The sequence below is a fragment of the Notothenia coriiceps genome, unplaced genomic scaffold, assembly GCF_000735185.1.
Source record: "Notothenia coriiceps isolate Sejong01 unplaced genomic scaffold, NC01 NC01_scaffold00020475, whole genome shotgun sequence".
Lineage (NCBI taxonomy): Eukaryota > Metazoa > Chordata > Actinopteri > Perciformes > Nototheniidae > Notothenia > Notothenia coriiceps.
Window position 1 is genome coordinate 406,296 of NW_011353176.1, and position 23,538 is coordinate 429,833.

The following is a 23,538-nucleotide window of genomic DNA, read 5'->3' on the forward strand; positions in this document are numbered from 1 at the left end:
TGTGCAGGAAAGCCACAACTCAACACCGACAGCTGAATGCATCAATTGTTCTTCCTTATTAGTGTTTTTATTAATTAAAAATGTTTTGCACAGAATTTAACTTTATAAGAAATTTTTTTTAGTCTTAATTGTAGAACCTTTGTAACCGCAGTTATTAGTGCGACCACCTTTTATTTGTGATACGTTGCTTGAACTTCCACCGGGATGATGAGGAAGTGACGTCAGACTAGGAAGTAAAGCTCGCCGCTGGCCGACAGAAGTGAATATCAACAGCAGCAGCAGCAGCAGCAGCAGCAGCAACAACTAACTTTCGTGGGCCAATTTCCTACGGGACGATTACATGAATGTATTTGTGAAGTCTGTCTCTGCTGAGCTGAGGTGCTGAATGTCCTTCAAGTGTCGGTACAACATGACACCGAGGTAAGCAGCTGTGTGTGGGATGCTCTGTGTGCCTGAAGCTAGCTAGCTGCATCTATCTAACGCTCTTCTGCAGAGTGTAACAACTATAACAAAGCTCCATTTTAACCATATCATTTAGTATTGCAATTTAGTGTTTACATTTGCTTCAATGTTTAACTATATATTGGAAATGAGTTAAATACTAGCTCCGTTCGTGGACGAATCTCTGGAAAGATGCTCGGTTAAAGGTACATCCAGGACTAATAGGTTTCACGTGGCTCTTGTCAGTTCAGTAATATACAGCTGAGTTGTCCTGCAACGTCAGATTTATGAATGAAACACACTTTCAAGTTGAAGAACAGACCCTTTAGAGATGAGTCACCTTAAGATAAAACCTAGAGTTGCTCATGGGTAGTGTGACAAAATCACTTTGACACCACTCGTAATAATCATTTGACATAACTGAATACATGTTCCTATTTTCAACCCTGTAACCAGGTACAATGAATGTGTAGGTACTATATGAAACGACCATGGCACTGAGTCAGTGACAATGTACCAGCACCCAAATGTGTCACTGCATGAGATCACCAGTTTCCTGATACTCCAGCTCGGGGAGATCTGTTTATAGCAGGTGTACAACATCATATAGCATACATGTACCTCTGTTTCAGTCTTGATTTTCTGTGTGTTTACTTTAAAATCACATGTTAGTGCAAGTGACTGCTATCAAAGCTGGAGGAAATATTATCTGGCTTAATATCAATGTAGCCTCTCCACCCACATGAGTCATGTAATGGTTCTGGGAAAGAAACTGAATACTGTTCTGTTTCCTTTTGTGCTTTTTCAGATGACTCACAAGTGGCTTGGACATCTGTGATTTGACGGAAGATGAGGCTTGCTCAATTTATCAGACTTGCTCAAAATGATTGCTTCTGTAGGCTCATAAACGACACTGACATGGACAACAAACTATAGTGAAACATGTTTGTTGCATTTGGCACATCACATCCACAAAAAAACACTAACTGCATACATTATAATTAATTAGTTTTGAATGGCTTTCAGTTGATAACCATGTCACTGGCCGAGCAGTCTCAAAAGTGGTTTCCAACCCATGTCCAAGCCACTGTTCTTCAATCAACCAGTTTACAGGCCAAGGGCAAAAATGGCACCAACGATGCCTACACTATCATTCAGCTGGGAAAGGAAAAGTACTCGACATCGGTGGCAGAGAAGACGCTTAACCCCGTCTGGAGAGAGGAAGCCTCCTTTGAGTTACCGGGGTTACTTTTGGAGGGGAACCCAGAAGTATATGAACTCTGCTTTATCGTGATGCACCGCTCTTTGGTTGGGATGGACAAGTTCCTGGGTCAAAGGTCCATCAGCCTCAATGAAATCTTTGATAACAAGGAACGGAAGAAAACGGAGTAAGTATCATAAACTGTTCAAAGAACTAACCTCAAGGCATATTGTTTCACAACAAGCCGTACATTTGAACATGCTTAGATTACTTTTTTCCGTGGATTTCACGCTAAATAGTTTCAGGTAGTGCATATACACCCATTGAAATGTGCAAATCATCAGTCTAAAATAAGATGACTTATTATGTGTGTTACAAAAAGGGTAGATGAAAAAACTAGGAATTAAATAAGATGGCTAGAGTCACAAAAAATGCATCCTTAAGTGCTTTTATTAGCCGCAAAAATGCTGAAAGAACACAAAGTAACAAGGATCTACAGTCCAAAATAGAAAGAAAAACAGACCTCAATATATATGTGTACAGGTCGAAGAAATATAACTGTTAGTTCTGCAAAATTCTCACCATATAATTTTATTGTGTTTTTATTTAGAGCAACAGGTTTTGGCAAAATGTCTCCTTGATTTGACATCTGTTATCATGTCATGTCAAATCTAGTAACTGACAATAGTACACCCACTGCTACATATAGCCATAGAGATATTCGCAAAGAGAATATTATTTTTTTATTATTTTATAGTACTTATGTGAAGAAAGGAATACTTGATCCAGATACAAACTAGATTACCAAGCGTATGAGATTCTTCATTAGTTTGTACAGTAATCAAATGTTGTGGTATTTGGATGCCACTACATTTAGTTTTCTTTCAATCTTACATTTTATATAGTACTTTTCTTATGTAATAATTTAATTTCCAGCTCATACTCATGGATTGTCGTGCTGCTGGTGATAGGGGGGGATTTTGAGAGGAAGTGGAAAGTATTTGCAGAAGTTTTCCAGTCATAAGTGGATTACAGAATAGACAAAAATAGCATTTATTTGCCACATTTCCACATGTGTTTTACCATATTAAGCTACACAAAATACAAATGTTTTGTGCGTTATAGTCTGTGCTCGGTTCTAAATTAAGTTCATGACCTAACTCCTGTTCACCACATGATTTAAATACAATTGAATTTAATATTCTCTTTTATTCCCTTGTTTTAGACGATTACATTTTATTAGACAGGCGTGTTTTAATTTGAAAAAGCAAATAGATCTTTTTATGTTGCCAGTAGGTAAACAGACACCAGAGTGTTCCTTCTAATCTATCTAACACAATTGTTTCAGATGAAGTAGAACATTAGTGCTCCGTTCATCGAGGTTTTCCATCTTGTTGACCCTTTATTGTTTGAGGCTTAGCAAAGAGCTGGCTCCTATGATGGGCTCATATTGTTGGGAGGTTATTTTAAGCTCAACAATCACTGACATGATGGTGAGTAGCAGTTGGCCTAATGAAACAAGTGGAGCTGGCTAAACATGTCTTGTAAGTCACTCCTATACAAACAATTGTTTAAAAAGGTGTGAATAGAAAATAGCCCTTCCTTTTCTAAATAACATGATTTTGAATCTTGTCCTGTTCTGTGTAGGGCTCACAAATTTTCCTTCTGTTTTTTGTTTTTTTCTGGGTGCTTTCATTTAGCCAAACAAGAATACATGTCAGGTTAGGTGTAGATCATATGTATTGGTGGCTGATACTGGGTGTATATGGAGTGAGTCAGCCTATTCATTAACTGGTAACTTGTCTAGGCTGTTCACCCTCCCTATGCATAATGCATGCTTGGTTAAGGTTTGTCCCCTGGTTACACTACTGCAGGAAAGGCTTCAGCGGATCCCACCTAATATTATAGCTCGTCAAGGCAGTGTTACATAAGGATATAATTGTGGGTGTTGACCTACAAGTCCAACACACGCACACATTTTAGCCTCACATTAAGCAAACAGGAACAGAATAACCAAATTGGATCTGGTGTTAATTAGCTCACTTCAACACAAAAAATACATTAGCACACTTCCTCTCTGCCCATCAGTCAGGAGAATCACAATATGTTATAATCAGCGTGGATGGCTGTTATTTGTTTAAAGTGCCTGAGCCGATGCACCTCCAGGCCGTGCACTTTTTCAGCAGAGGTTCTGTAATGGATACACTCATATTGCTTGTTGGCCCAATCCCACACTGCACTGCAGGCATACTTGACAATGATGCCTCAATGTTATATCCACTCTCCACAGTGGGCCTGTGTTCACCGTGGCCCATCCGCAATGTTTTTGAACCCACATATAGGGGAGGAAAGGCCGTCTTGATATCTGAGTAGGCAGCCCATAATTATCGCACACCTGTGTTTGTTGATTGTGAGGAGTTTCCCAGCGGTCCAGGCCCGAGTGGGAGGATTGTGGTTCCAAGCACAGGGAGGTTTATCTTGGCCTTGAGACACACGTGAGGTGCAGCCCCGGCTCCACGGCAGCCGTATGCTGTGGCTGCTGATCAGACTAAGAGCGGCGCGCAGCCTGGGAATCAGACCCAGCGAGGCCCTTTCATGAGCGGCTCCCCGAGCCACGAGCTAGACGGATTCAGAATAGCGTTGAACAGCTGCAGGTTTTAGAAAGCCAATACCAACACCTTTTTTGGATGAACGGATACATGTTATTTCATGCTGGAATTCAAGGGATCATACAAATCTCCATTCACAATCTGGCCTAATCCACAAAGAAATATCAATAATTGTATGAAAAAAAAATAAAAATTGCTTACATTTAGGTAAAATGTCAATTAAATTAAAGTTCTTTTCACAAAACAATATTTTAAAAATTAGAACAATTTATTATATTGATCAAACGGCAACATGATGGATAAGTGCAAATGTATACAGCATATTAATGGGACCACAGTTTAGAAAACACCTTCATCATCTCCCAGATGAACACATCAAATAGAACACAATGACTGGTAGAGGTTTTCCTACTGCAGTTTCTTAAAGGACATTGTCACAAGGCCTATAACACAGAGGATACGTCTCATTAACATGTATGAACTGTTGGCTGGACCTGCACCGGGGCTTTGCAATTTCCCAATTGCTTGTCGTTGCATTTCTGAACAAAGGCCAGATTTGTGCAAATGCCACTTTATTTCGCTAAGAATGAATGCATAAATCCCATTACTTCCAGCTGAAGAAGCGGAGAGGTTAAACAAATAGGAGCCCAAAAAGCAGCCTGAAATGGTCTATATTATTCAGCAGCAGCAGCAGGCTATTTCCTATGTTCAGTTTGCAGGGAATAATGTTTATCCTCTGAATGATAAATTGTATTCCTGTGTGTGTCAGAAAAAGTTCAAACGATTTAAGCCCATGCTTTGTGTGTCGCTGTTGGATTAGTCTGCTCAAATTAGCCTTTTCAGTGATGTCCACAAAGAAGTAGGTAGAGCACATTAGTGAGAATGTGGGCTATTTTTTCCTTTTGTCGCATTGTTTGATAGACTTTTACCACATTCTGACTTTGTATACCTGTCATACTGAATTATGTTGAATAACATGTAATCAACTGAGAAGATTTTCTTACAAATCCTGCTCTTTTTATATAAATTGTCTCATTGAATTTGCTCAGCCTAAGCGTCCTCCTCTTTCATTTTTTAGCTGGTATCCCTTGGAGTCTAAGCCGGGGAAGAAGAGGAAAGAACGAGGTCGCATCCAAGTGAGCATCCAGTTCATGAGGAACAACATGACTGCCAGCATGTTCGACCTCTCCATGAAGGAGAAGCCCCGCTCGCCTTTTTCCAAACTTAAAGACAAAATGAAAGGTCGCAAACACGATAGCGGCTTCAGTGACACGTCCTCTGCCATCCTGCCTCGCTCTGCTGCCAGCGACGCAGAGCCAAACCGCCAGTCCCTCGCCCCAGACCCACAGCCCCAGCCTGAAGCTAAGGTCAAGAGGCCGCTGCTCTCTGGGGCCCACAAACTCTCTGCAGCCCATTCCATGTCCGATCTCATTGGGACTCACTTCCGACCCAAACCGGATTCCATGAACTCCATAGAAGAAAGTGGTGAGGAACAAAACTCTTATTTCTTTCAAGATTCCTTGTTTATAAGGCAGTTGAATTATATCTTGTATAAATCATTTTTTAGCAGTTGGCAAATGCGTGCAGGAGTTACTGTTTTTTAAAATAACAGTCATCCCATTTATTAACCGAGTCACTGATGATCAGAGAGTCTACCTTGTATCTCAAACATTCCTGCTATATCTGTAGAATAAAAGGCGTCATTCTAGAGCACTAAAATGGAACTATTTCACATTGCTATTACTTAAAAAAAACGTTGGCTGTCAACCTATTCTTATCGAAGTGTCTTCTTCTTGTGTGACTGACTTATTGTCAATATGCTTTTGCAATTTGTAATGGCCATCAGTAGAGGTCAATATAAGTCACAGCTATGGAGAAAGAAAGATATTTACACAACAAGTTATACAATCTTCACTAGCCTAGTTATTGAGGTCAATCCTATCAATCTGTGACCTTAATTGGCCTCTGTTTCTAACCAGTATAATTGGCCTCCCATTTGCCCCCTCTCTCCCTGAGTTGCAGAAGCTGTAAATCAATGTGAAGAATACTCCCAATTTGAACAACATAAAGAAAGAGATCAAACAGAATGGGCTACAAAAAGATAATGCACAACTACCCAAAACAATACAATAATTATAGAAAATGTACTAATGTCCTGCATTGTGTAAGGAAAAAAGGATGGATAAGGACTGACTGAAATTAAAAAGATTATCACAACAAATATTTATCTGGTGATGTATTTTTAGGTCAGCTATTGATATGCAATCATGCTATTTGCTAATTTAGGATGCATGATGGTTTGTGCCGATGCACTTCAATTCTTACTATTGTCAGGGGAAGCTGAAAGGTGTCGGGCAACAATCAGAATTGGCTGATATTAATGACCCAAAACATAACTGTTGATCTCTAAATCTCCAAATTAGGGTAAAGGATAAAAAAGAAGGCAATACTGAATCCACCTGCTCCATCAGGAAAGTCCGATCTCCACTGCACAGCAATCTGAGGCAGTTACATTACAATGACCTCTGGCCATGTGATCATCTCAAGTTCTAAATATACCTATTAAAAGAACAAATGTGGCCTTTTTGTGATTAGTGATATGCATTGATACATTGTTAAGATAAGTGCATCTTGAAGTATGCAGTTGATGTACTCCCTTTGGTTTGTCTTGCAGGCGGCCCTCACAGGCGTTCCCAGAGCGAGGTGCCAGGCTACCAGGACGGGGAGGCACACAGTGACCCTTTCACTGATATCAGTGACACCCTGCCACAGAAGTATGCCACGCTCCCACGCAACCGCAATCCATTTGAGGGGGAGCACGGGCAGCTGTGGGACCGGCCGGAGCGGAAGGAGAAAAAGGAGAAGGTCAGCCTACTGGAACGCGTGACTGGAAAGAAGGAAGGCCGCAAGACCAACTATGGGGGGCGATCGGGCAGCTCTGGAGACCTGTGCTCCCCCAACCCCTTCAGTGGAGACACTAACCCCTTCATCTCCAACTACAAAACCAGGTATACTGTCTTTGTTTGCTCTGTATGATTCTATCCTAATTAAAACACCAACCAACTCTCATTTAGCGCACCCAGGCTTTACTCGTCTCACAGAATGTCTTCTGTTTCTTTATTAGGGTAGTGACTGGGGTATTCTTCCTGTTCCTGATAAACAGTCATTCATTTCACCGATAAATTACCAAGTTTATAAAACAACAGTTTATAAAGTACATCTATTACTCTGCATCAATACAGACATTTAGATACATGTCCATTAAGACATGATGATGGGGAAAGGTACAAATATCTTTGAATAATGTTTTTCAAATACAAAGGAACATATTCTGTTTCTTTTTTATATTCACAAAACAATAATAATGACTAACCCCCACACACTTCAAAGCCAATCTGTATATCTAAACTCAACCCTTAAAAACACTTCCAGTTCTCAAATACATCAGCTATTTGTGGACACATATAATCCAGAAGATGCTACAAAAATGCCTTCAAGTTCTTATTTATCCCTCTTGGGTTTAAAGAGCCTAATTTGAAATGAATGCTTCCTCCTAAGGCAGCACCTTCGGTAAATGTCTCTCTTTTGGTTAACCAAAGCTATAATTAATGCTCATGTATATTTTTGTAGCCTCACATCAAAAAACATTTATGAGGCAAGCGTCCCATGGTTTCTTTATATCCAAGTGACTAATAGTGACCACACTTGTTTCAGTATTGTGTAAGAAGGCTGTAGACAGCCACTGGAGAATGGACTGCAGTCATATCCTTCCACTCGAAGTGCACTGTCAACACAGGTCAACTCAAAGTTTTTGTTTTGGCCCCTGACGGGCTCAGTCTGACAGTATGGAAGGGCCCTATGGAAAATCAAACTTTTTTCTTTACTCTTCACCAGAGGCCTGTACCTTGAAGCCAGTTCAACATGTTATCTGGCTTTACTAACCCTAACAAAAGCAGTATGTCAACCTAGTGTTCCTCAGTCTGGTTATGAGCGTGTTCATATAAAAGGAGCGTGGTTTGCAGCATATGGCCTATCACAAACGTGCTAACAGAAAATCCTACTTTGTATACAGGCCACAGCTCTGGTGGGGTGCCGCTGCTGTCAGAGCATGTTGGTGTTTGGGTTCATAAAACATAGTTAACAGTCATCTCAAATATTTTCTATATCATGGCTGATTATATTGCTGATTTTGACAACATGTTTATTATGCAGGTATTCACACTTGTTTGGATACAATAACAACAGTAACAATAGATCCCCTCCAAATTGTTGTAACACACATTCTGAGCCTATCGGTGGCAAATACAAGCAGTTAATGGAAGCACATTGAAAGTGTGAAGCGCTCAAAATCAAAAACAAAATGTTTAAGTCTTGTCTGACATTAGATCATAAGAGCATATACTGCATGTTTTTTTTTATCATATTCCATCAATCCTCTCACAATCTCCAAACTTGCCCTTGCTACCCTGTGGAACACCAAGTACTGAACCACAGGATATTGGTTACAACATTCCCTTAAAGTTTGGAATACCTTGTTGATTGAAATCTCCCCATCTGATGAAACCCCCCTACTCTCTCTCTCTTTCATTCTGTTGTCAAGTATTGTTGTTCAAACCTCTCCACCGAGCCCCGTTGCCTCTACTCCCCGTGTTGCATAAAGAGTTGGTGGGCACTGTGTCTGAGTTCTGGTTTATCAGAGCTGAAGGTGTCATTAGTGGCTCTTTAGAGGGCCTGGGCTTGATAACGGAGCCCTCTGAGCTATAGTAATGAGATCCTCTGCAGAGATAGACCACCCAATTAACCACTTATCTCTTTGGGCACTGGTCCATCATCTTTACTGCTGCCTTTGTCGTACAGTAGCTCAGTGGTCCTTCTGTAATGCGGTGCAGGAATACCAAAAGGCTGTTTTCAAGTATATTATTGATAGGTGAACTTCTGTAGCAAATACATCACATATTTTAATTCCTCATAGGCTACGACGGTCACTTTAATGTGTTTATGTGAATTGTCTTTGATTGCTTTGCAGTGATAAAAATTCAAATGAAGACATCACATTTGGCCATAAGAAGAAAGACATATACGGCAAGAAAAAGGTAAGAAAGACATGATTTGTCGTGATATTGTTTTTTGTCATATTTGATTAGACAAAGCAGATGGCCACATTGATCTCTGAGTCCTCTAAAGAATCAGACTGTGCCATTCAACTAATTAGCAGCTGCACACATCGGTCATCATGTCTGATCTGATCGTAATTTGAAGTGGTGTGAGATTTCCCTCTGTGAGGTCGGTCATAGTGCTGGGTTATTCTGTAATTGGAGTCAGGAAAAAGCATAAAGATGTCATTTGTTCTTCTGTTTTTAATGATTGTTACATTTTTTGTACATGGCGTTTTACCCTTTTTGTAGTTTGTATCTCCAATTTGAAATAGAAAAGTCAAATTTGCCAGCTATTACACAGCAAATAGTATTAATGAAGGAGCAGTGGCTGAAGTGACGCTTAAATGAGAAGGAGAATGCTGATAATAGCTTTCCTCACCTTTCTTTGTGGGTGTTGAGGGCTGTCGGTATCCACACATGTGCCCCTGTGCATGCCGCAGTGCCTCACAGAAATGGCAGCTCCCATTTCCTCCGCTTCAAGGCCCTAATTAACCACACACAGGGGGAGTGGGGGGGGTGCAAGCAGTGAGAGATTTCAAAGGACTGAGCTTTTAGATTCTCAAAGCTGAGCTCATTAGAAACTGTAATGACACAACTGGAGAATGCCAAGTGTGCGCCTTATCTTCTCCTTACTACTGATCGCAGGGAAACGGTCATCATCACTTTGCCAATTCATGGTCCTTTCCAGGCCTTTGTCACCAGCCACTGAAGCTCCTGATTATTATGCCGTGTGTGTGTGAGAGAGAGCTATGCACGTACACATGCTTGTATGCGACACAACATATTGCTGTCACTTCTCGTATTCCCTCTCAAAGTGCAGTATCTTTCGGTGAAACACCTTTTTTGTATTGTGTGTGTGTTCCAGGAATAGGTTACAGAGATCTGTTCTTAAAACCTTTCTTACATCGGGCATTTAATCTCTGGCAAATATTTCATTTTGGTCCATGTCTCCCCACAGTAGCCTCCATGCTGTTAGAAGCGATAAGATACCTGGTAAGCAGTCCCGCTCCAGGTCTTTCTCCATTGTCTTTACCCGGCTAGTGGAGGCTTGAATGGTGCATGGGAGTGGAAGCTGATAAGTGTGGTATTTTAAACAAGGGTGAAGGCTTTGCTGCTCTATCCGTTCGGGGGAGGATGCCCAGCACCGAAGCGATAAAGTGGTCCCTCATTAAAAACGATTACAGTTCCTCTCGTACCCGCGCAATACGATCTGCACATACCGTACCACACAGCTCCGTCCAAGCAGGTTGTCCTCAAAGAGCAACGCTGGGCTTGGGTTGCATCCTTATTTTGGTCTTTATCAGCCTGACCTTTAATTGCAGAAATATGCAGCCTGGCATTTCCCCCGTCAAAACAAAGATTCTGTGTTTTTGGGAAACCTGCTAAGTTCTTAAAGGCATTTTAGAGTTGTTGCATCTTAAGTCAGAGAGGTCATGCTTTGAAATGTGTTAAACTAAGGCTGTACAGGTACAGTGGGGCAAAAAAGTATTTAGTCAGCCACCAAAAGTTCTCCCACTTAAAAAGATGAGAGGCCTGTAATTTTCATCCTAGGTATACCTCAACTATGAGAGACAGAATGGGGGGAAAGAATCCAGGAAATCACATTGTAGGATTTTTAATGAATTCATTGGTAAATTCCTCGGTAAAATAAGTATTTGGTCACCTACAAACAAACAAGATTTCTGGCTCTCACAGACCTGTAACTTCTTCTTTAAGAGCCTCCTCTGTCCTCCACTTGTTAACTGTATTAATGGCACCTGTTTGAACTCGTTATCAGTATAAAAGACACCTGTCCACAACCTCAAACAGTCACACTCCAAACTCCACTATGGCTAAGACCAAAGAGCTGTCAAAGGACACCAGAAACAAAATTGTAGACCTGCACCAGGCTGGGAAGACTGAATCTGCAATAGGTAAGCAGCTTGGTGTGAAGAAATCAACTGTGGGAGCAATTATTAGAAAATGGAAGACATACAAGACCACTGATAATCTCCCTCGATCTGGGGCTCCACGCAAGATCTCACCCCGTGGGGTCAAAATGATCACAAGAACGGTGAGCAAAAATCCCAGAACCACACAGGGGGACCTAGTCAATGACCTGCAGAGAGCTGGGACCAAAGTAACAAAGGCTACCATCAGTAACACACTACGCCGCCAGGGACTCAAATCCTGCAGTGCCAGACGTGTCCCCCTGCTTAAGCCAGTACATGTCCAGGCCCGTCTGAAGTTTGCTAGAGAGCATTTAGATGATCCAGAAGAGGATTGGGAGAATGTCATATGGTCAGATGAAACCAAAATAGAACTTTTTGGTAAAAACTAGACGTGTTTTGGAGGAGAAAGAATGCTGAGTTGCATCCAAAGAACACCATACCTACTGTGAAACATGGGGGTGGAAACATCATGCTTTGGGGCTGTTTTTCTTCAAAGGGACCAGGACGACTGATCCGTGGAAAGGAAAGAATGAATGGTGCCATGTATCGTGAGATTTTGAGTGACAACCTCCTTCCATCAGCAAGGGCATTGAAGATGAAACGTGGCTGGGTCTTTCAGCATGACAATGATCCCAAACACACCACCCGGGCACTTTTGTTATTGACCAAATACTTGTTTTCCACCATAATTTGCAAATAAATTCTTTAAAAATCAGACAATGTGATTTTCTGGATTTTTTTTTTCTTTCTCATTTTGTCTCTCATAGTTGAGGTATACCTAGGATGAAAATTACAGGCCTCTCATCTTTTTAAGTGGGAGAACTTTCTCAATTGGTGGCTGACTAAATACTTTTTTGCCCCACTGTATATGTATTGATACTATATAATCATTTTGATATGAGAGTAGATATTATCTTTGATTTTGAAAATTGTAAGTGTCATTTACTGGTTTTTAAAGAGGCCGTATTGTGCTTTTTTTTGGGGGGGGGGTTTCCCTTTCCTGTATTATAATGTATAGGTTTGTGTGCATGTAAATGGTCCTCAAAGGCTAAAATCCCAAAGTTGGTCGTTTCTCTCCCACACACTCCCCACACAATTATTGATCTTGAGGTATTTGGTCAGAAATACTGTCATATTTGATTTTTCATATTGCCCAGCCCTAGTTAAAACTAAAGAAGAACCACTTTCTCTAGCTAAATGCTTTAGTGTCAAAGTGAAGTCCCATTAGAGCTGTTAAACATGTCTTTATTCTCATTGCAAACACTGTTACACAGTATTGGATCATAGCATCTGCCATTATTGACATGTGAGCGCTAAATCTCAGCACTCTCTTCTTAACAACTGTGTTAGCCTTTATTAGCAGCAGAGAACAAGAGAAAAACACATGACAATCTATGTCACGTTAGGCCAACACGTCTAATTAGTCTATTTTCTCCTTCGCATTGTGATCAGCTTATCAGATGCTGACATTTCATAGAAGATCATTCAGGCTGCTTTTACAAAAGATCCATGTCAAGTATGGTGATTATGGAGCCTCAAACTAACTCCTTTTTTCTTACTTCCAGGAGGTGAAACAGGAAAGCCTGGCCGCCTACAGCAACCTGTCCTTCGAGGAAGTTGTGCGGGAACTCATCAAGCAGAAAGAGGTGGTGAAAAAGAAAGATGCCCACATCAGAGAGCTGGAGAACTACATCGACAACCTGCTCGTGCGCGTGATGGAGGAGACACCCAGCATTCTACGGACACCCTACGAGCCCAAAAAGAAGGCGGGTAAAATTGGTAAAAAGAAATGAAAGTCAAACAGTTGCTAATGAAGGAGGAACTCATGTGGTCAAATAAGTGAGAACAAATGGTATTCATCAGAGCCAAATTGCTCAATGGTTTATGTCCTTGCCTAAAGAACATTTTATTCAATGGGTGTAGCTTTTTTTTTTTTTCGGTGTATTGTTAGGTACAGGATGAGAGAAATTCAATGATTGATTCAAGTCCAATCAAATCAGTTTCTTTTGACAATATGGTATGCACTTCCCCACATGTTGCACATACAGCTGCCGTCATTGGCTCAAAAGCTCTTAAGGTGCAAATGCAGCCAAATCCAAGTTTACCAGATGGTGTATTTGAAGTTATGTTTCCTGTTTGCTGAAACACGGTCAAGTGGGTCGAGAAGATGAAGCTGTAGTTGCGTTGTTTACACTGGAGTCTCAAACTACGATACACATTCAGAGGAGGAAGCATCAGCTTTGTTTTAGAGCCTCCTCTGTTCTACAGATGTGTATTCTTAGAAAGACTTGAGGAGAGTTACTGTAAGAAGTTGCTGGAAAGTATCTGGAAATCTGGTTTCGAATGAACAAACATACAGTTACTGTCTTTCTATTCTTTTTTTATTATTATTTGTGATGACTATCAATTAAGTTTATTAGTGTCTCAGTCATTTGCTGGAGGTGATCATTTTACTGACTTTAAGTGCAATAATAATAATTTGCTTTACATTCTGCTGGTAATGTTGTTGTTTACATTATAATCTAAGCTTTGAGTCAAACTCATGTCTTTTAATATTGTTTGATTCACTGGAAAAAGTCATGTTGTTACAGCCTCTACAGATCAACCATCTCCTTCTATTACAATTTTGAGAAGATTGAATTATGGTACCAAGATGCACATGTGGACTTATGCTGAACAATCTTTATTTATAAATGTGTTATAGCTCAGTTACATATGAACAAAGAATTTTTAAAATGGTAAAAACGCTACTCTTCCCCCTCCCTCATCACCCTTTCTAATGTTTAACACTCAACAGATGGTAAAAGTCCCAAAATATATTATCATTCATAAGTGTCATACTGATACAGTTTTATATGTATTTACATCGGCTTTAATATGTGTTTACCTAGTCACAGATGAATGATGTACTGTGCCTCATTATGTCAGTTTTTCTGTTATAAACACAAATTCTAAAATGAATATACAGTAATATGAACGTGTTTCACCACTTCACGGTAATAATTATGACCAGTGCATAACTGTTCGAGGTAAACAGCCAATGAGTGTCATTCAGGTTGCAGACAGCTGGTGTCAGAAGCAAAATGTCCTCATTTCACAGTTTGATGTCATCTCATATGTCGCTTCAATCTGTGATGCTAATGTCACAACAAAATATGTTGTTTCCATGTTTAACTCTGAGAATGTATCAGTTTTTACCGAGCAAATGCTGAGTGAAATAAGGGGCAGCGTTAAAGGGTGTAACACGTTTCACCACAATATGGTTTAACGTTGATTCTCCACCAATAATGCAATATTTGTTTCTATTGATCAATGAAAGGTGATGTAATATGCCCTTGTAACAAAACTACATTTATAAAAGATAGCTAAAAAAAATGACTTGACATTTATGTAAAAACCATCTTTAAATGTGTAGGAGGGCGGTGTGATTTACATGGAAATTCGTCCAAAAAGAAACCTGCCTTTTAGGGATTTCAAAATAAAAGCATATCTGTATGAATGTTTTTTACTTGCACCAGAGATATTGCATTGTTGGTCACTGAATCGATGGATATTGTTGTTTCGTTACACCCCGAGCTGCTTTTGGAGCGCACTCCTGGTACTAAAATGAACAAAATGACTACTTAAAGGTGAATCATTTGTATCTCCTTTACCTGTGTTCGAGCTAGATGTTCAACAATAGTTGAATAACTTCCTGATGTTTAGGTTTACATTCAAGTTTTGTATTCCTTTTTAGATGAGAAGCATCTTCATGTACAGTGTTAAACACGTATTGTATTACAGTAGTTGATTTATCGATCTTATTTTTCCGGTGACTTTGTTCTTATGCTGGTATTTCCTTCTGGTGTTTCTATCTATTTTGTAATTACTTTTCAGTCTTATACAATTGTTGACCTTTACACTGTATGATACCAAATCACAGTTGAGTGCTACACTGTATCTATGGAATGTCAAAACACACTTTTTCATGAACCACTTGAAAAACAGTTTGTCATGTACTCATTATTTCTGCTGCTGAGTTACTTCATGAGAAGGTATGCGATCTCTTCGTGGACTTGTCTTGTTACTGAATGTATCCTGCTCGATTTTGAAATACGTGATTCTGAAATGTATAATGATATACAAAACACTTACAAGGCCATAGAACCTTGCTTGCCTTTAAGGTATTTGGTGTATCCAAAGAGATAATTTCACAAGCTAACCCCCTCCCTCCTTCCTTCTATTACTCTGACGTCACTCAGACATCTTCATTATGGACAAGAAGTGATTGTTTTGTGCGATGATGTGACACAGATGTTGGGTAAATTCCTTCGTTTTGGAGGAAGGTTATTTGATCTGCATATATTTTGCCAAACATGTTTGAATCACTTCACGAAATGATGAGTATTATGTGATAGTAATTAAGAAAATAATTGGATAAGAATCTGTTTCACATTACGGAGAAGCTTCTCACTGATTGCCTTCCTACGTGTGCTGAAGTGTGAACTCGTGTTACAGGCTTTTATTGTTTAAACTGCTTTAACTACTCTGTATTGCTAGTTGTAAATGGACCTTTGAAGAAGTCTCAATACTTCCATTGTACATACTGTATAGTCACTTTGTAATATCTCCTCACTTTGACTTTTTGCGCATTTCACTGTGCTGTAAAATGTTTGCAAATGTGCTTACTTAGGTCTGAAATTCAGTTGAATTCATGTCAAGCCAAATAAAAATTCAAAGGTAGGAAAGAAAAGTAATTACCACCTATATGAGCAAAACTGATACTAGCAAAGTAGTTGGGATATTCCAGCTTTTATAGACATGTTCTGTTGCTTCTGTATTTAGTGTATGACATATGGTGCATTATAGTGTAAAGCAGAGAATGAAATAGGTGATTTACACTCAGGTCAACTATTTGCCCCAAAGCGCTGCTGCTTTGCTCAAACGATAAGGTCGTAATAAATAAATGCTGAACACATTCGGACCCCGAGGTTATTTAGTTCAAATGAAAAATGAGGGGTTGCTTAGTTCTAATTAATTTTGCCTGTCATATTCTCTTTCAGCTTGATTGCTACATTTGCTTTATATGCTTTTATATAATTTGGTGCTTTGGAAGATGTCAGAATAAATCGCTAATCTAAATGAAAAGCATTTTCAAATCATTTTTCTAGCACAACATTGTAAAGGGGTGCATTGCAAAAAACAAAAAAAACACAACCACCCCTGCATCATTATTGCACTTCTTCCTCTGCTCTTTTGCATAATATTTGTCATCCAATCAATGCCAATGTTCCAATGTGCAAAGCGTGGAGGCAACATGTCCTATACAATTTGGCCTGTGTTATAATTCTAATTAATATAGAGTATTTTGCAAATGCATAAAAGTATGTTTGGTTAGTGTTGTCCACCCCATTCAAAGAAAACAAACAGTGCAAACATATGGGGATTTTTTTTCACGTTGACGAAGCATGCATTGAACCTTTTGATGAAGATGGCATAAAGCTCAAGTCGGATCTCACAATCCTCCTCTGGCAGGTTTTTAAGTCTTCTACTGATAATATGATGCTGCTTGCCATAGGCCACATACAGCTGCCAGACACTAAGACTTAAGCTCCCGCTAAATCCCCTGACGGTGCTTGTAATGTGGCACACAGTTTTTGAAGGAAATGATGACTGTGTTTATAAAAGATCTCGCCAGTTAGCATTGAGTTTACACAATCGTATGGAGGCTGGTGCACAAGAGGTGCCAACACAAATAAACAGAATGTCAGTTGAGTTTAGTGCCCCAACATGGTGGAGACCTTATATGACATTTTGATACTTGCGTGTTTCTCAAGGTAGTTGATGTGAACTCAGTCACAAGCCTTGTAATGTAAAAAAAAAAATGGAAGTAAATGGCTGATTCTTGTCATTTCTGCATGTCAATCAAATGTTTTGATTATGTAAAACGTTATATTTTTGCCAAATATGTTGTTTTTTCCATTGATTCCTTAAGATTGGGATCATTTTCCTCAACTTGTCACACTACCTTATTGTCATGTAATTAACTCTGAATGAAAAAAAAGTGCTTTCATCAGAAAAAATTACATGATTTCTTTATTTGTTTTCACATAATAGCCTATATGCAAGACTTTCATACGTGGATGTGTGGGTACAAGAATGTATGGCTTTTTTTGTATTATTGTAGTTCTGGAAAAGTGTTGGGGTTTAGAAAATGTATGTAATATAATAACAGTATGATGCTGTTAATGATGACTATATAAAGTGCCAACGCAAGCACTAATTCAGAAGAATTTGGTGATGCATTTCTTAAGTTCATCCATGTACTACAGTTTTGACTTGTTCCTTTTAGATATCATCACCATCATTATAATTCAAATCCAATGTCATTTTCAATAAACTCACTGTAAATGAAATGTGCTTCTGTATAGTTTTTTAAGGCAAACATTTCTATAAAAAAATCAAATGTAATTGTGGTTTAAGTCAATCAATCAATGTTTATTTATATAGCCCAATATCACAAATGTTACATTTGTTTCAGTGGACTTCACAGAATATCAGTATGACAATATGACACCCTCTGTCTTTACTTGACCTCTGAATTTCAACAACATTCTAATTATGTTATCTGCATCTTACATTTTGCAGCATATGTGGTTTATCAAACTGCACTGTAAATTGGGTTGAAAATCATCCATAAAGTGGGTTGCTATTCATCTGTTCCTGTCCCTATCATTCCTAAGGATAAATTAAATCCACTCTCAATTAACTACGATCTCGCTGGCAGTTAAACCATGATTAGTGTTTTAAATTGTACTGATTTGTGTCAAAGCTTTTGTTTTCTCCCTTGCTCTAGGCAGCTCTTCCTTTTTTGTTCTTGAGAAATTCCCATGCCATGGTAAAAGGGAGAAGTGGCATCGTTTGACAACTGAGTAAAGATTACTTGTTAAAGGTCCACTCTAATTTACCTATTTGTGCAACAAGACTGTGTGAAGTCTTTTGGGACAAGAGACACTTGTGTTGTTTACCGCCTGATGCTTTTGTTGGTGGGTTTTTCTTCCCGCCACATAGCAGGTTAAAACATGACCTCTTCCCTGTCTATTCTGTAGAAGTCCCTGAAGAGGTTCACAACGACCCAGCGGCAGCTGCTACTGAACAATGCAGCACCGCGAAAGAGCTGATGGTGGAAGATGCAAAGCGGTGGTAACCACAACACCATGAACAAACAAATGACTTGCAACACAATTCCTAAATACCTCATGACAGAAATAGATACAGAACCACATGTGCTGATAAAACAGTTCATTTTTGCTTTACATGTGGCTAGATGTAAGTGTTAAATTCCATATAATTCTAGCTGGAGACCAAATTGGCAGCTTGCGTCATGATTAATTTTTTATCCTCCTGTGTTAACTTATAGTCAGCTTTGGGAGAGCACAAATAAGTGTGTAATTGGGCTTTATGTAGGTGTCACCTGTTGTATTCATAAGCTAATTGGAATACTCATTGTCATCCTCACACATTCATGAACTGATCGAATTTCACAGGTCCCAGCTTTTGTACGGCACGTGTCATTTGAGTGCCGTCTACATTAAAGCCCATTAGTTCTTTGTGCATTATATCATATTGCTGTAATTTGAGGAAATATCCAACAAGCATGTTATGTAAGATTCTGTGGGTGCTGGAGAGCCCAAGCGTGCCACAGAGGGCCACCCACAGGTCACCTGCGCTCCCCTTTAAATATGGATGGGCGTCATAGCAGGGATCAGTGTCACCCAGCACGCGTCTGTGAATGGAAGTGCCTTAGGCAATCATGGAGAAACTTATATGAGGAGAAATTCAGCAGATGGATGAGGTGTTTTTAGGGAAAAAAGCAGACCTATTTTGGCAGCTGGCCTGTACTTGTTGGATGATCGGGGGCCAGATGTCAAGGTTAACCCCTCAAACTCCCCAGAGTATCAGACCACACCCTCTCCTCCAACGTAGAGCTCTTTGTTGGATAGTTAACTAATCTGAATGGGTGCTTGAGATAAATCAGGTGTCAAACGTGCTGCAGATCCCAGCATTGAGCATTGTATTGATGGTATTGTCTTCCTTTGATAGCTTCCACGCGTCTGGTATCAGGTGAACAAAGCCAGATGATAACCAGAGGAAAGAGGTAATCTGTCAACATTGAACAGCAAACAAGGGTGAAAGATAGAGCCTACAACTCTTATAGTTTAAAAGGGATGTCATTATTCACATAGTTTATCCACTTCATAAAAAAATATGATTTTTATAATCCATACCCATTTAAAACTGTAAATGTGTTCCAAAATTGTTGTTACTCTAATTACAAATTAAACATTTTAATGTAATTACATTCACTGTCAGTGCAGTCATTAACACAAATAATTTTTTCTGTTGAATAAACACAACTTTTTATTTTGGTTTTGATTTATATTTTCTCAAATTTAATATTATCACTAGACAAAAAATGTTGCTACTAATGTGACAGTGAAGAAAAAGGACGTAAAGGTGGAGGACACAGGATTCATGAAGGTAAAGTGACAAACCTGGGCTCAGGTTTCAGACCTCAGCCCTGTTGATGTGCACAATATGTAACAGTTTGCAGTGAGCCTCTCCTTCAGGCAATTGAGTTTGTATTGAGTTATAGTTACAAACACAAGTTGTTATGGTTTATAAAATGAGAGGTGTAAATTACGTGCAATGTCTGGCGTAACGTTAACGTTTCTAACAAGCTAGCTACCATCCATCTTTTATATCTAGTTGGCTAACTTAGCTTTATTGTTTTAGCATGTTTGCTAACTAACCATTAATAAGCTAAAAGATAATGTAATTATGCTGTCAAGGAATATGGCTTCAAACACACAGTGAAGTGTACATTTAATTTAATACTGGTTAACAGAGCTAATGTAAATGTCAGTAGATAGTTTTGTGTTAGCAAGCTACATTTGTATAGTTGCTAGTTTAGTGCTAGCTCGCTAGCCAGACTGTAATTTCCTAAATCAATTATGTTAACAGGTGGATTGACTAAAACTAATTCAAATGAAACGGTTGGCAAAATTGCATTTCATACCCAGATATTAATGTTGAGTCAATCTTTTTTATAATAGTACACAGCTAACACATAGTTAAATGTGAATTGCCCCATTATCAGATTGGGGTCATTTTCCAGCATAACTTTATGTTAATTAGTAGGACCTAACAAAAAGGTAAACTTGATCAGTGGTTAATATAACACTCATTGGGTTAACTTACACTTTTAATTATAACAATTTATATACAAAACATTAAAGAATAGTTCATTTTCATCATTTTCAATTTGACTCAAGTCAGTTTTGGTGGTAAACCCTGTTTTAGATATCGATGTTTTGTGCTCTCTGCAGGCCTCGCTGTTTTGAGGAACAGGTCAAACTCGAAGGTCCACAGTGTTTCCTCAACAAGCTGGTGAGCGACCGGTCTCATTATCACTGTCTGAGCAGCACGTGCCTGGGACTTATCACCTAAAAGCTAGGAAACATGAGCTGTCAGCAGACCCTGGGTTTGCATTTTTAGCATGTAATGGGCACCACAAAGAGCTTGTAGAGGTATCACTAGTTTGAAAGCAGTGAGGATTCTAACTGATGATCATATTGAGTGAATAATTACAGATCATCTTGATTAAGCAGAAGATTGCCGGACACTGTATTTATAATGCTTTTGGATTAATCTGGATGTTCCCAACTAATTGTTCCTGCATGGCAGGAGGTACAATTCACCCCATATCTTAAATAATACCACATAAGTGTGTGTTTTGATATTGCTATGGATTATTATTATTATATTGCTAAATTCACTTTTTAAATATAGTTTGTGATCATCACAGCAGGATAACCCAGCGGCAGGCGGGCCGCTCACTGCTCACATCAAACATAGTTTTAGTTCGCACTGGATAGATCACATTAGAACTCAACTGCAATAGCTCAGTAAAGCCATGTTAAAACTAGAGTAATACAATCAATCAATCAGTCATCTCCTGACTTCACAGCACAGGAGAGCTCTGCTGGAATGCTGCTAAGCTGCAGATGTACCAGCCAAATTACTCCAGAGGGGAATTACCAGGCCATAAATCCAGACGTCAGGAGGATGGCTGCAGCCTATTTCACGGTAAAAATCCATGCAACTTGTTTCCATAACCTCCATAAAAAATGTCTAGCTGTGAAGGCCTCAAACTTATCGCAGAGGACAGATCTAAACATGCTTGCATCCAAACAGAGCCTCAAATCAAGGAGACTTGAAACAAAACATCATGAGATTCTGCTGTAGTCATTCACCATGTCCTGACAGGTATTTCAAAATGAATGATCTGTTACATGACAAGCTGTGAGAGCAACTAATAATCATCTCCTGCTCTTTCATAATCTTCTGTAAATATGAGGCATGCTGCAGCCTGCAGTTTAAACATTTCTCTAGAAAGAAGCTTAGTTATCATTAAGGGATGTAACAGGATCATTCAGACTAAACATTTTCATCCTTAAGAGTTACCTGCATTTAAAGATTCATCATCACTACATGTTAGTTATCGGATCCAACAGTTTTAGGATCCTTTCCCCTTATTTATTTGCACAGTTCTCATGTAAGTAGAAGACAAACAACAGACACACACTCTAGTCAACAGGACACAGTAACAACTGGCATCAGATCATTGGCAGGTACTGGGCTTCATTATTGCTAATTAAGATGTATAAATATGCTGTCTGGCACTTGACTTGTCGTTTGCAATGGGACATTTTTTCCATCAAACTCAAAAAGTGCCAAGGTAGACAAGGTGAGGGCACGAGTGCTGGTAGTGATGCTGCAGTGTGTACTCTGTGGGCACATTTTAGCTCAGCTGGCATACATCTGACTGATGCCTTCGGGTGCCAGCAGCTAAACAAGCCCACGTTTGAGGGGTGCGTGTTGTACATTTGGGCTGAGCTCAGCAAAGTCTGCCAATGTCTTTGAGTGTCTGGCTTCGCGGTCTCATACAGAGCTCCTTGTCGAGCTGCGCTCTCCGGTCATCCTAGAGATGATGATGGCAGTGGGCAGTTTACAGTAGGAGGCACGACCAGCAGGATGTAACATCACTGCACACTACTAACAGAAAGTCATAATTTGTTAGTGAAGTAACTCAGGATTCAGTCCGCTTGTTGTTTTTGGGCTAGGGCTTTGTTCGATTGAGTTTGATAGAGACAAACCTTTTTTATACTTGAGAAGAAACAGAACTTTCAATATGATTTGTTTTCGATTTGTCATTTTGTATGCGTCTAAAATCCATAGCCATTGTCTCAATACTACAGAATTTAGCCTAATACAAATGTGTTGGGACACTCCTCCCTTCCTTAGGAGACATGTGGTGATTTAGTGTATTTTTTACATATAAATGCTAATTGAGGTAGGTGTCAAATATTAGCGTTTTGTTGGATATTCAAATTGGATGTTGTCTCCATAGCTGAGGCAAAAAGAAAAGCATACAATAATGCTGAAACTATTGAACAAGGACCTGCTATCTTTTTTTATGGTAATAGTCACCTTTCATCTGAAATCTTTGAGAATATTGCTTTAATTCCCCAAAAATAGCACTTTTGATTGATATTTTCAATGTTTTTACCTCTTATTATCAGAGCATTGTTTACCCTCCTTAATGTGCCGCATGCAGGGCCAGTTAGTAGACCTACCATTTCGTTTTGTGATTTTTTTTCCCTGCCCACCACATCCAGATGTGCTGGGAACTGAAGCCAATGGTCAAGGCCCACTTAAACATTTTTCCTGCTTACCTCATTTTGGGAAATGCTGTCAGAAGCCATTGCAGTTCTCCTATGAATTTCTATGGGAGTTATTTGGAAAGCATTATATTCTGGCTACCACTAAGGCCATTTGCTGACCACTTGTAGTTTGTGGAAAGAGGAATTACCTCAGATTTGCTGTGCTTATCGCGATGGAAATATTCAGGTTTCTGAAGGGACATGCCAGGAAACCCCTACTGAAGACCAAGCAGACCTGAGAGGGACTTAAATGCAGTATGTGTGGTGTTTATTTAGATTATTGCAGATATGCGTCTAATTTAGCTGTGTTTTTTCTGTGTTAACAAAACAGTATGATTCAGATAGCTTAACCAACACTGACACCGTCACTGCCTTTTTACTTTCTACCCTTTATTTTCCACTGACTATGCATACCAGTTTAAATACCAGCAAGCT

At 39.3% G+C, this 23,538-nt stretch overlaps 1 protein-coding gene across 1 annotated transcript; it reads left to right on the forward strand.

Moving 5' to 3' along the window:
- Positions 1-219: 219 nt before the first annotated feature.
- Positions 220-17,727, forward strand: rab11fip2 (RAB11 family interacting protein 2 (class I)). Its single transcript, XM_010779614.1, has 6 exons — positions 220-420; positions 1,250-1,829; positions 5,330-5,736; positions 6,926-7,259; positions 9,278-9,344; positions 12,904-17,727. Exons 2-6 carry the CDS (start codon positions 1,477-1,479, stop codon positions 13,129-13,131), a joined length of 1,389 nt encoding a protein of 462 aa, XP_010777916.1. The 5' UTR covers positions 220-420; positions 1,250-1,476; the 3' UTR covers positions 13,132-17,727.
- The last annotated feature ends 5,811 nt before the right edge of the window (positions 17,728-23,538 follow it).

Excerpts from the sequence above, each read along its gene's own strand:
- rab11fip2 (XM_010779614.1), top strand. The coding sequence starts at position 1,477 with ATGTCACTGGCCGAGCAGTCTCAAAAGTGGTTTCCAACCCATGTCCAA. Across the intron at positions 5,737-6,925 it reads GAACTCCATAGAAGAAAGTG|GCGGCCCTCACAGGCGTTCC; the intron begins GTGAGGAACAAA and ends TTTGTCTTGCAG. Across the intron at positions 7,260-9,277 it reads ATCTCCAACTACAAAACCAG|TGATAAAAATTCAAATGAAG; the intron begins GTATACTGTCTT and ends ATTGCTTTGCAG.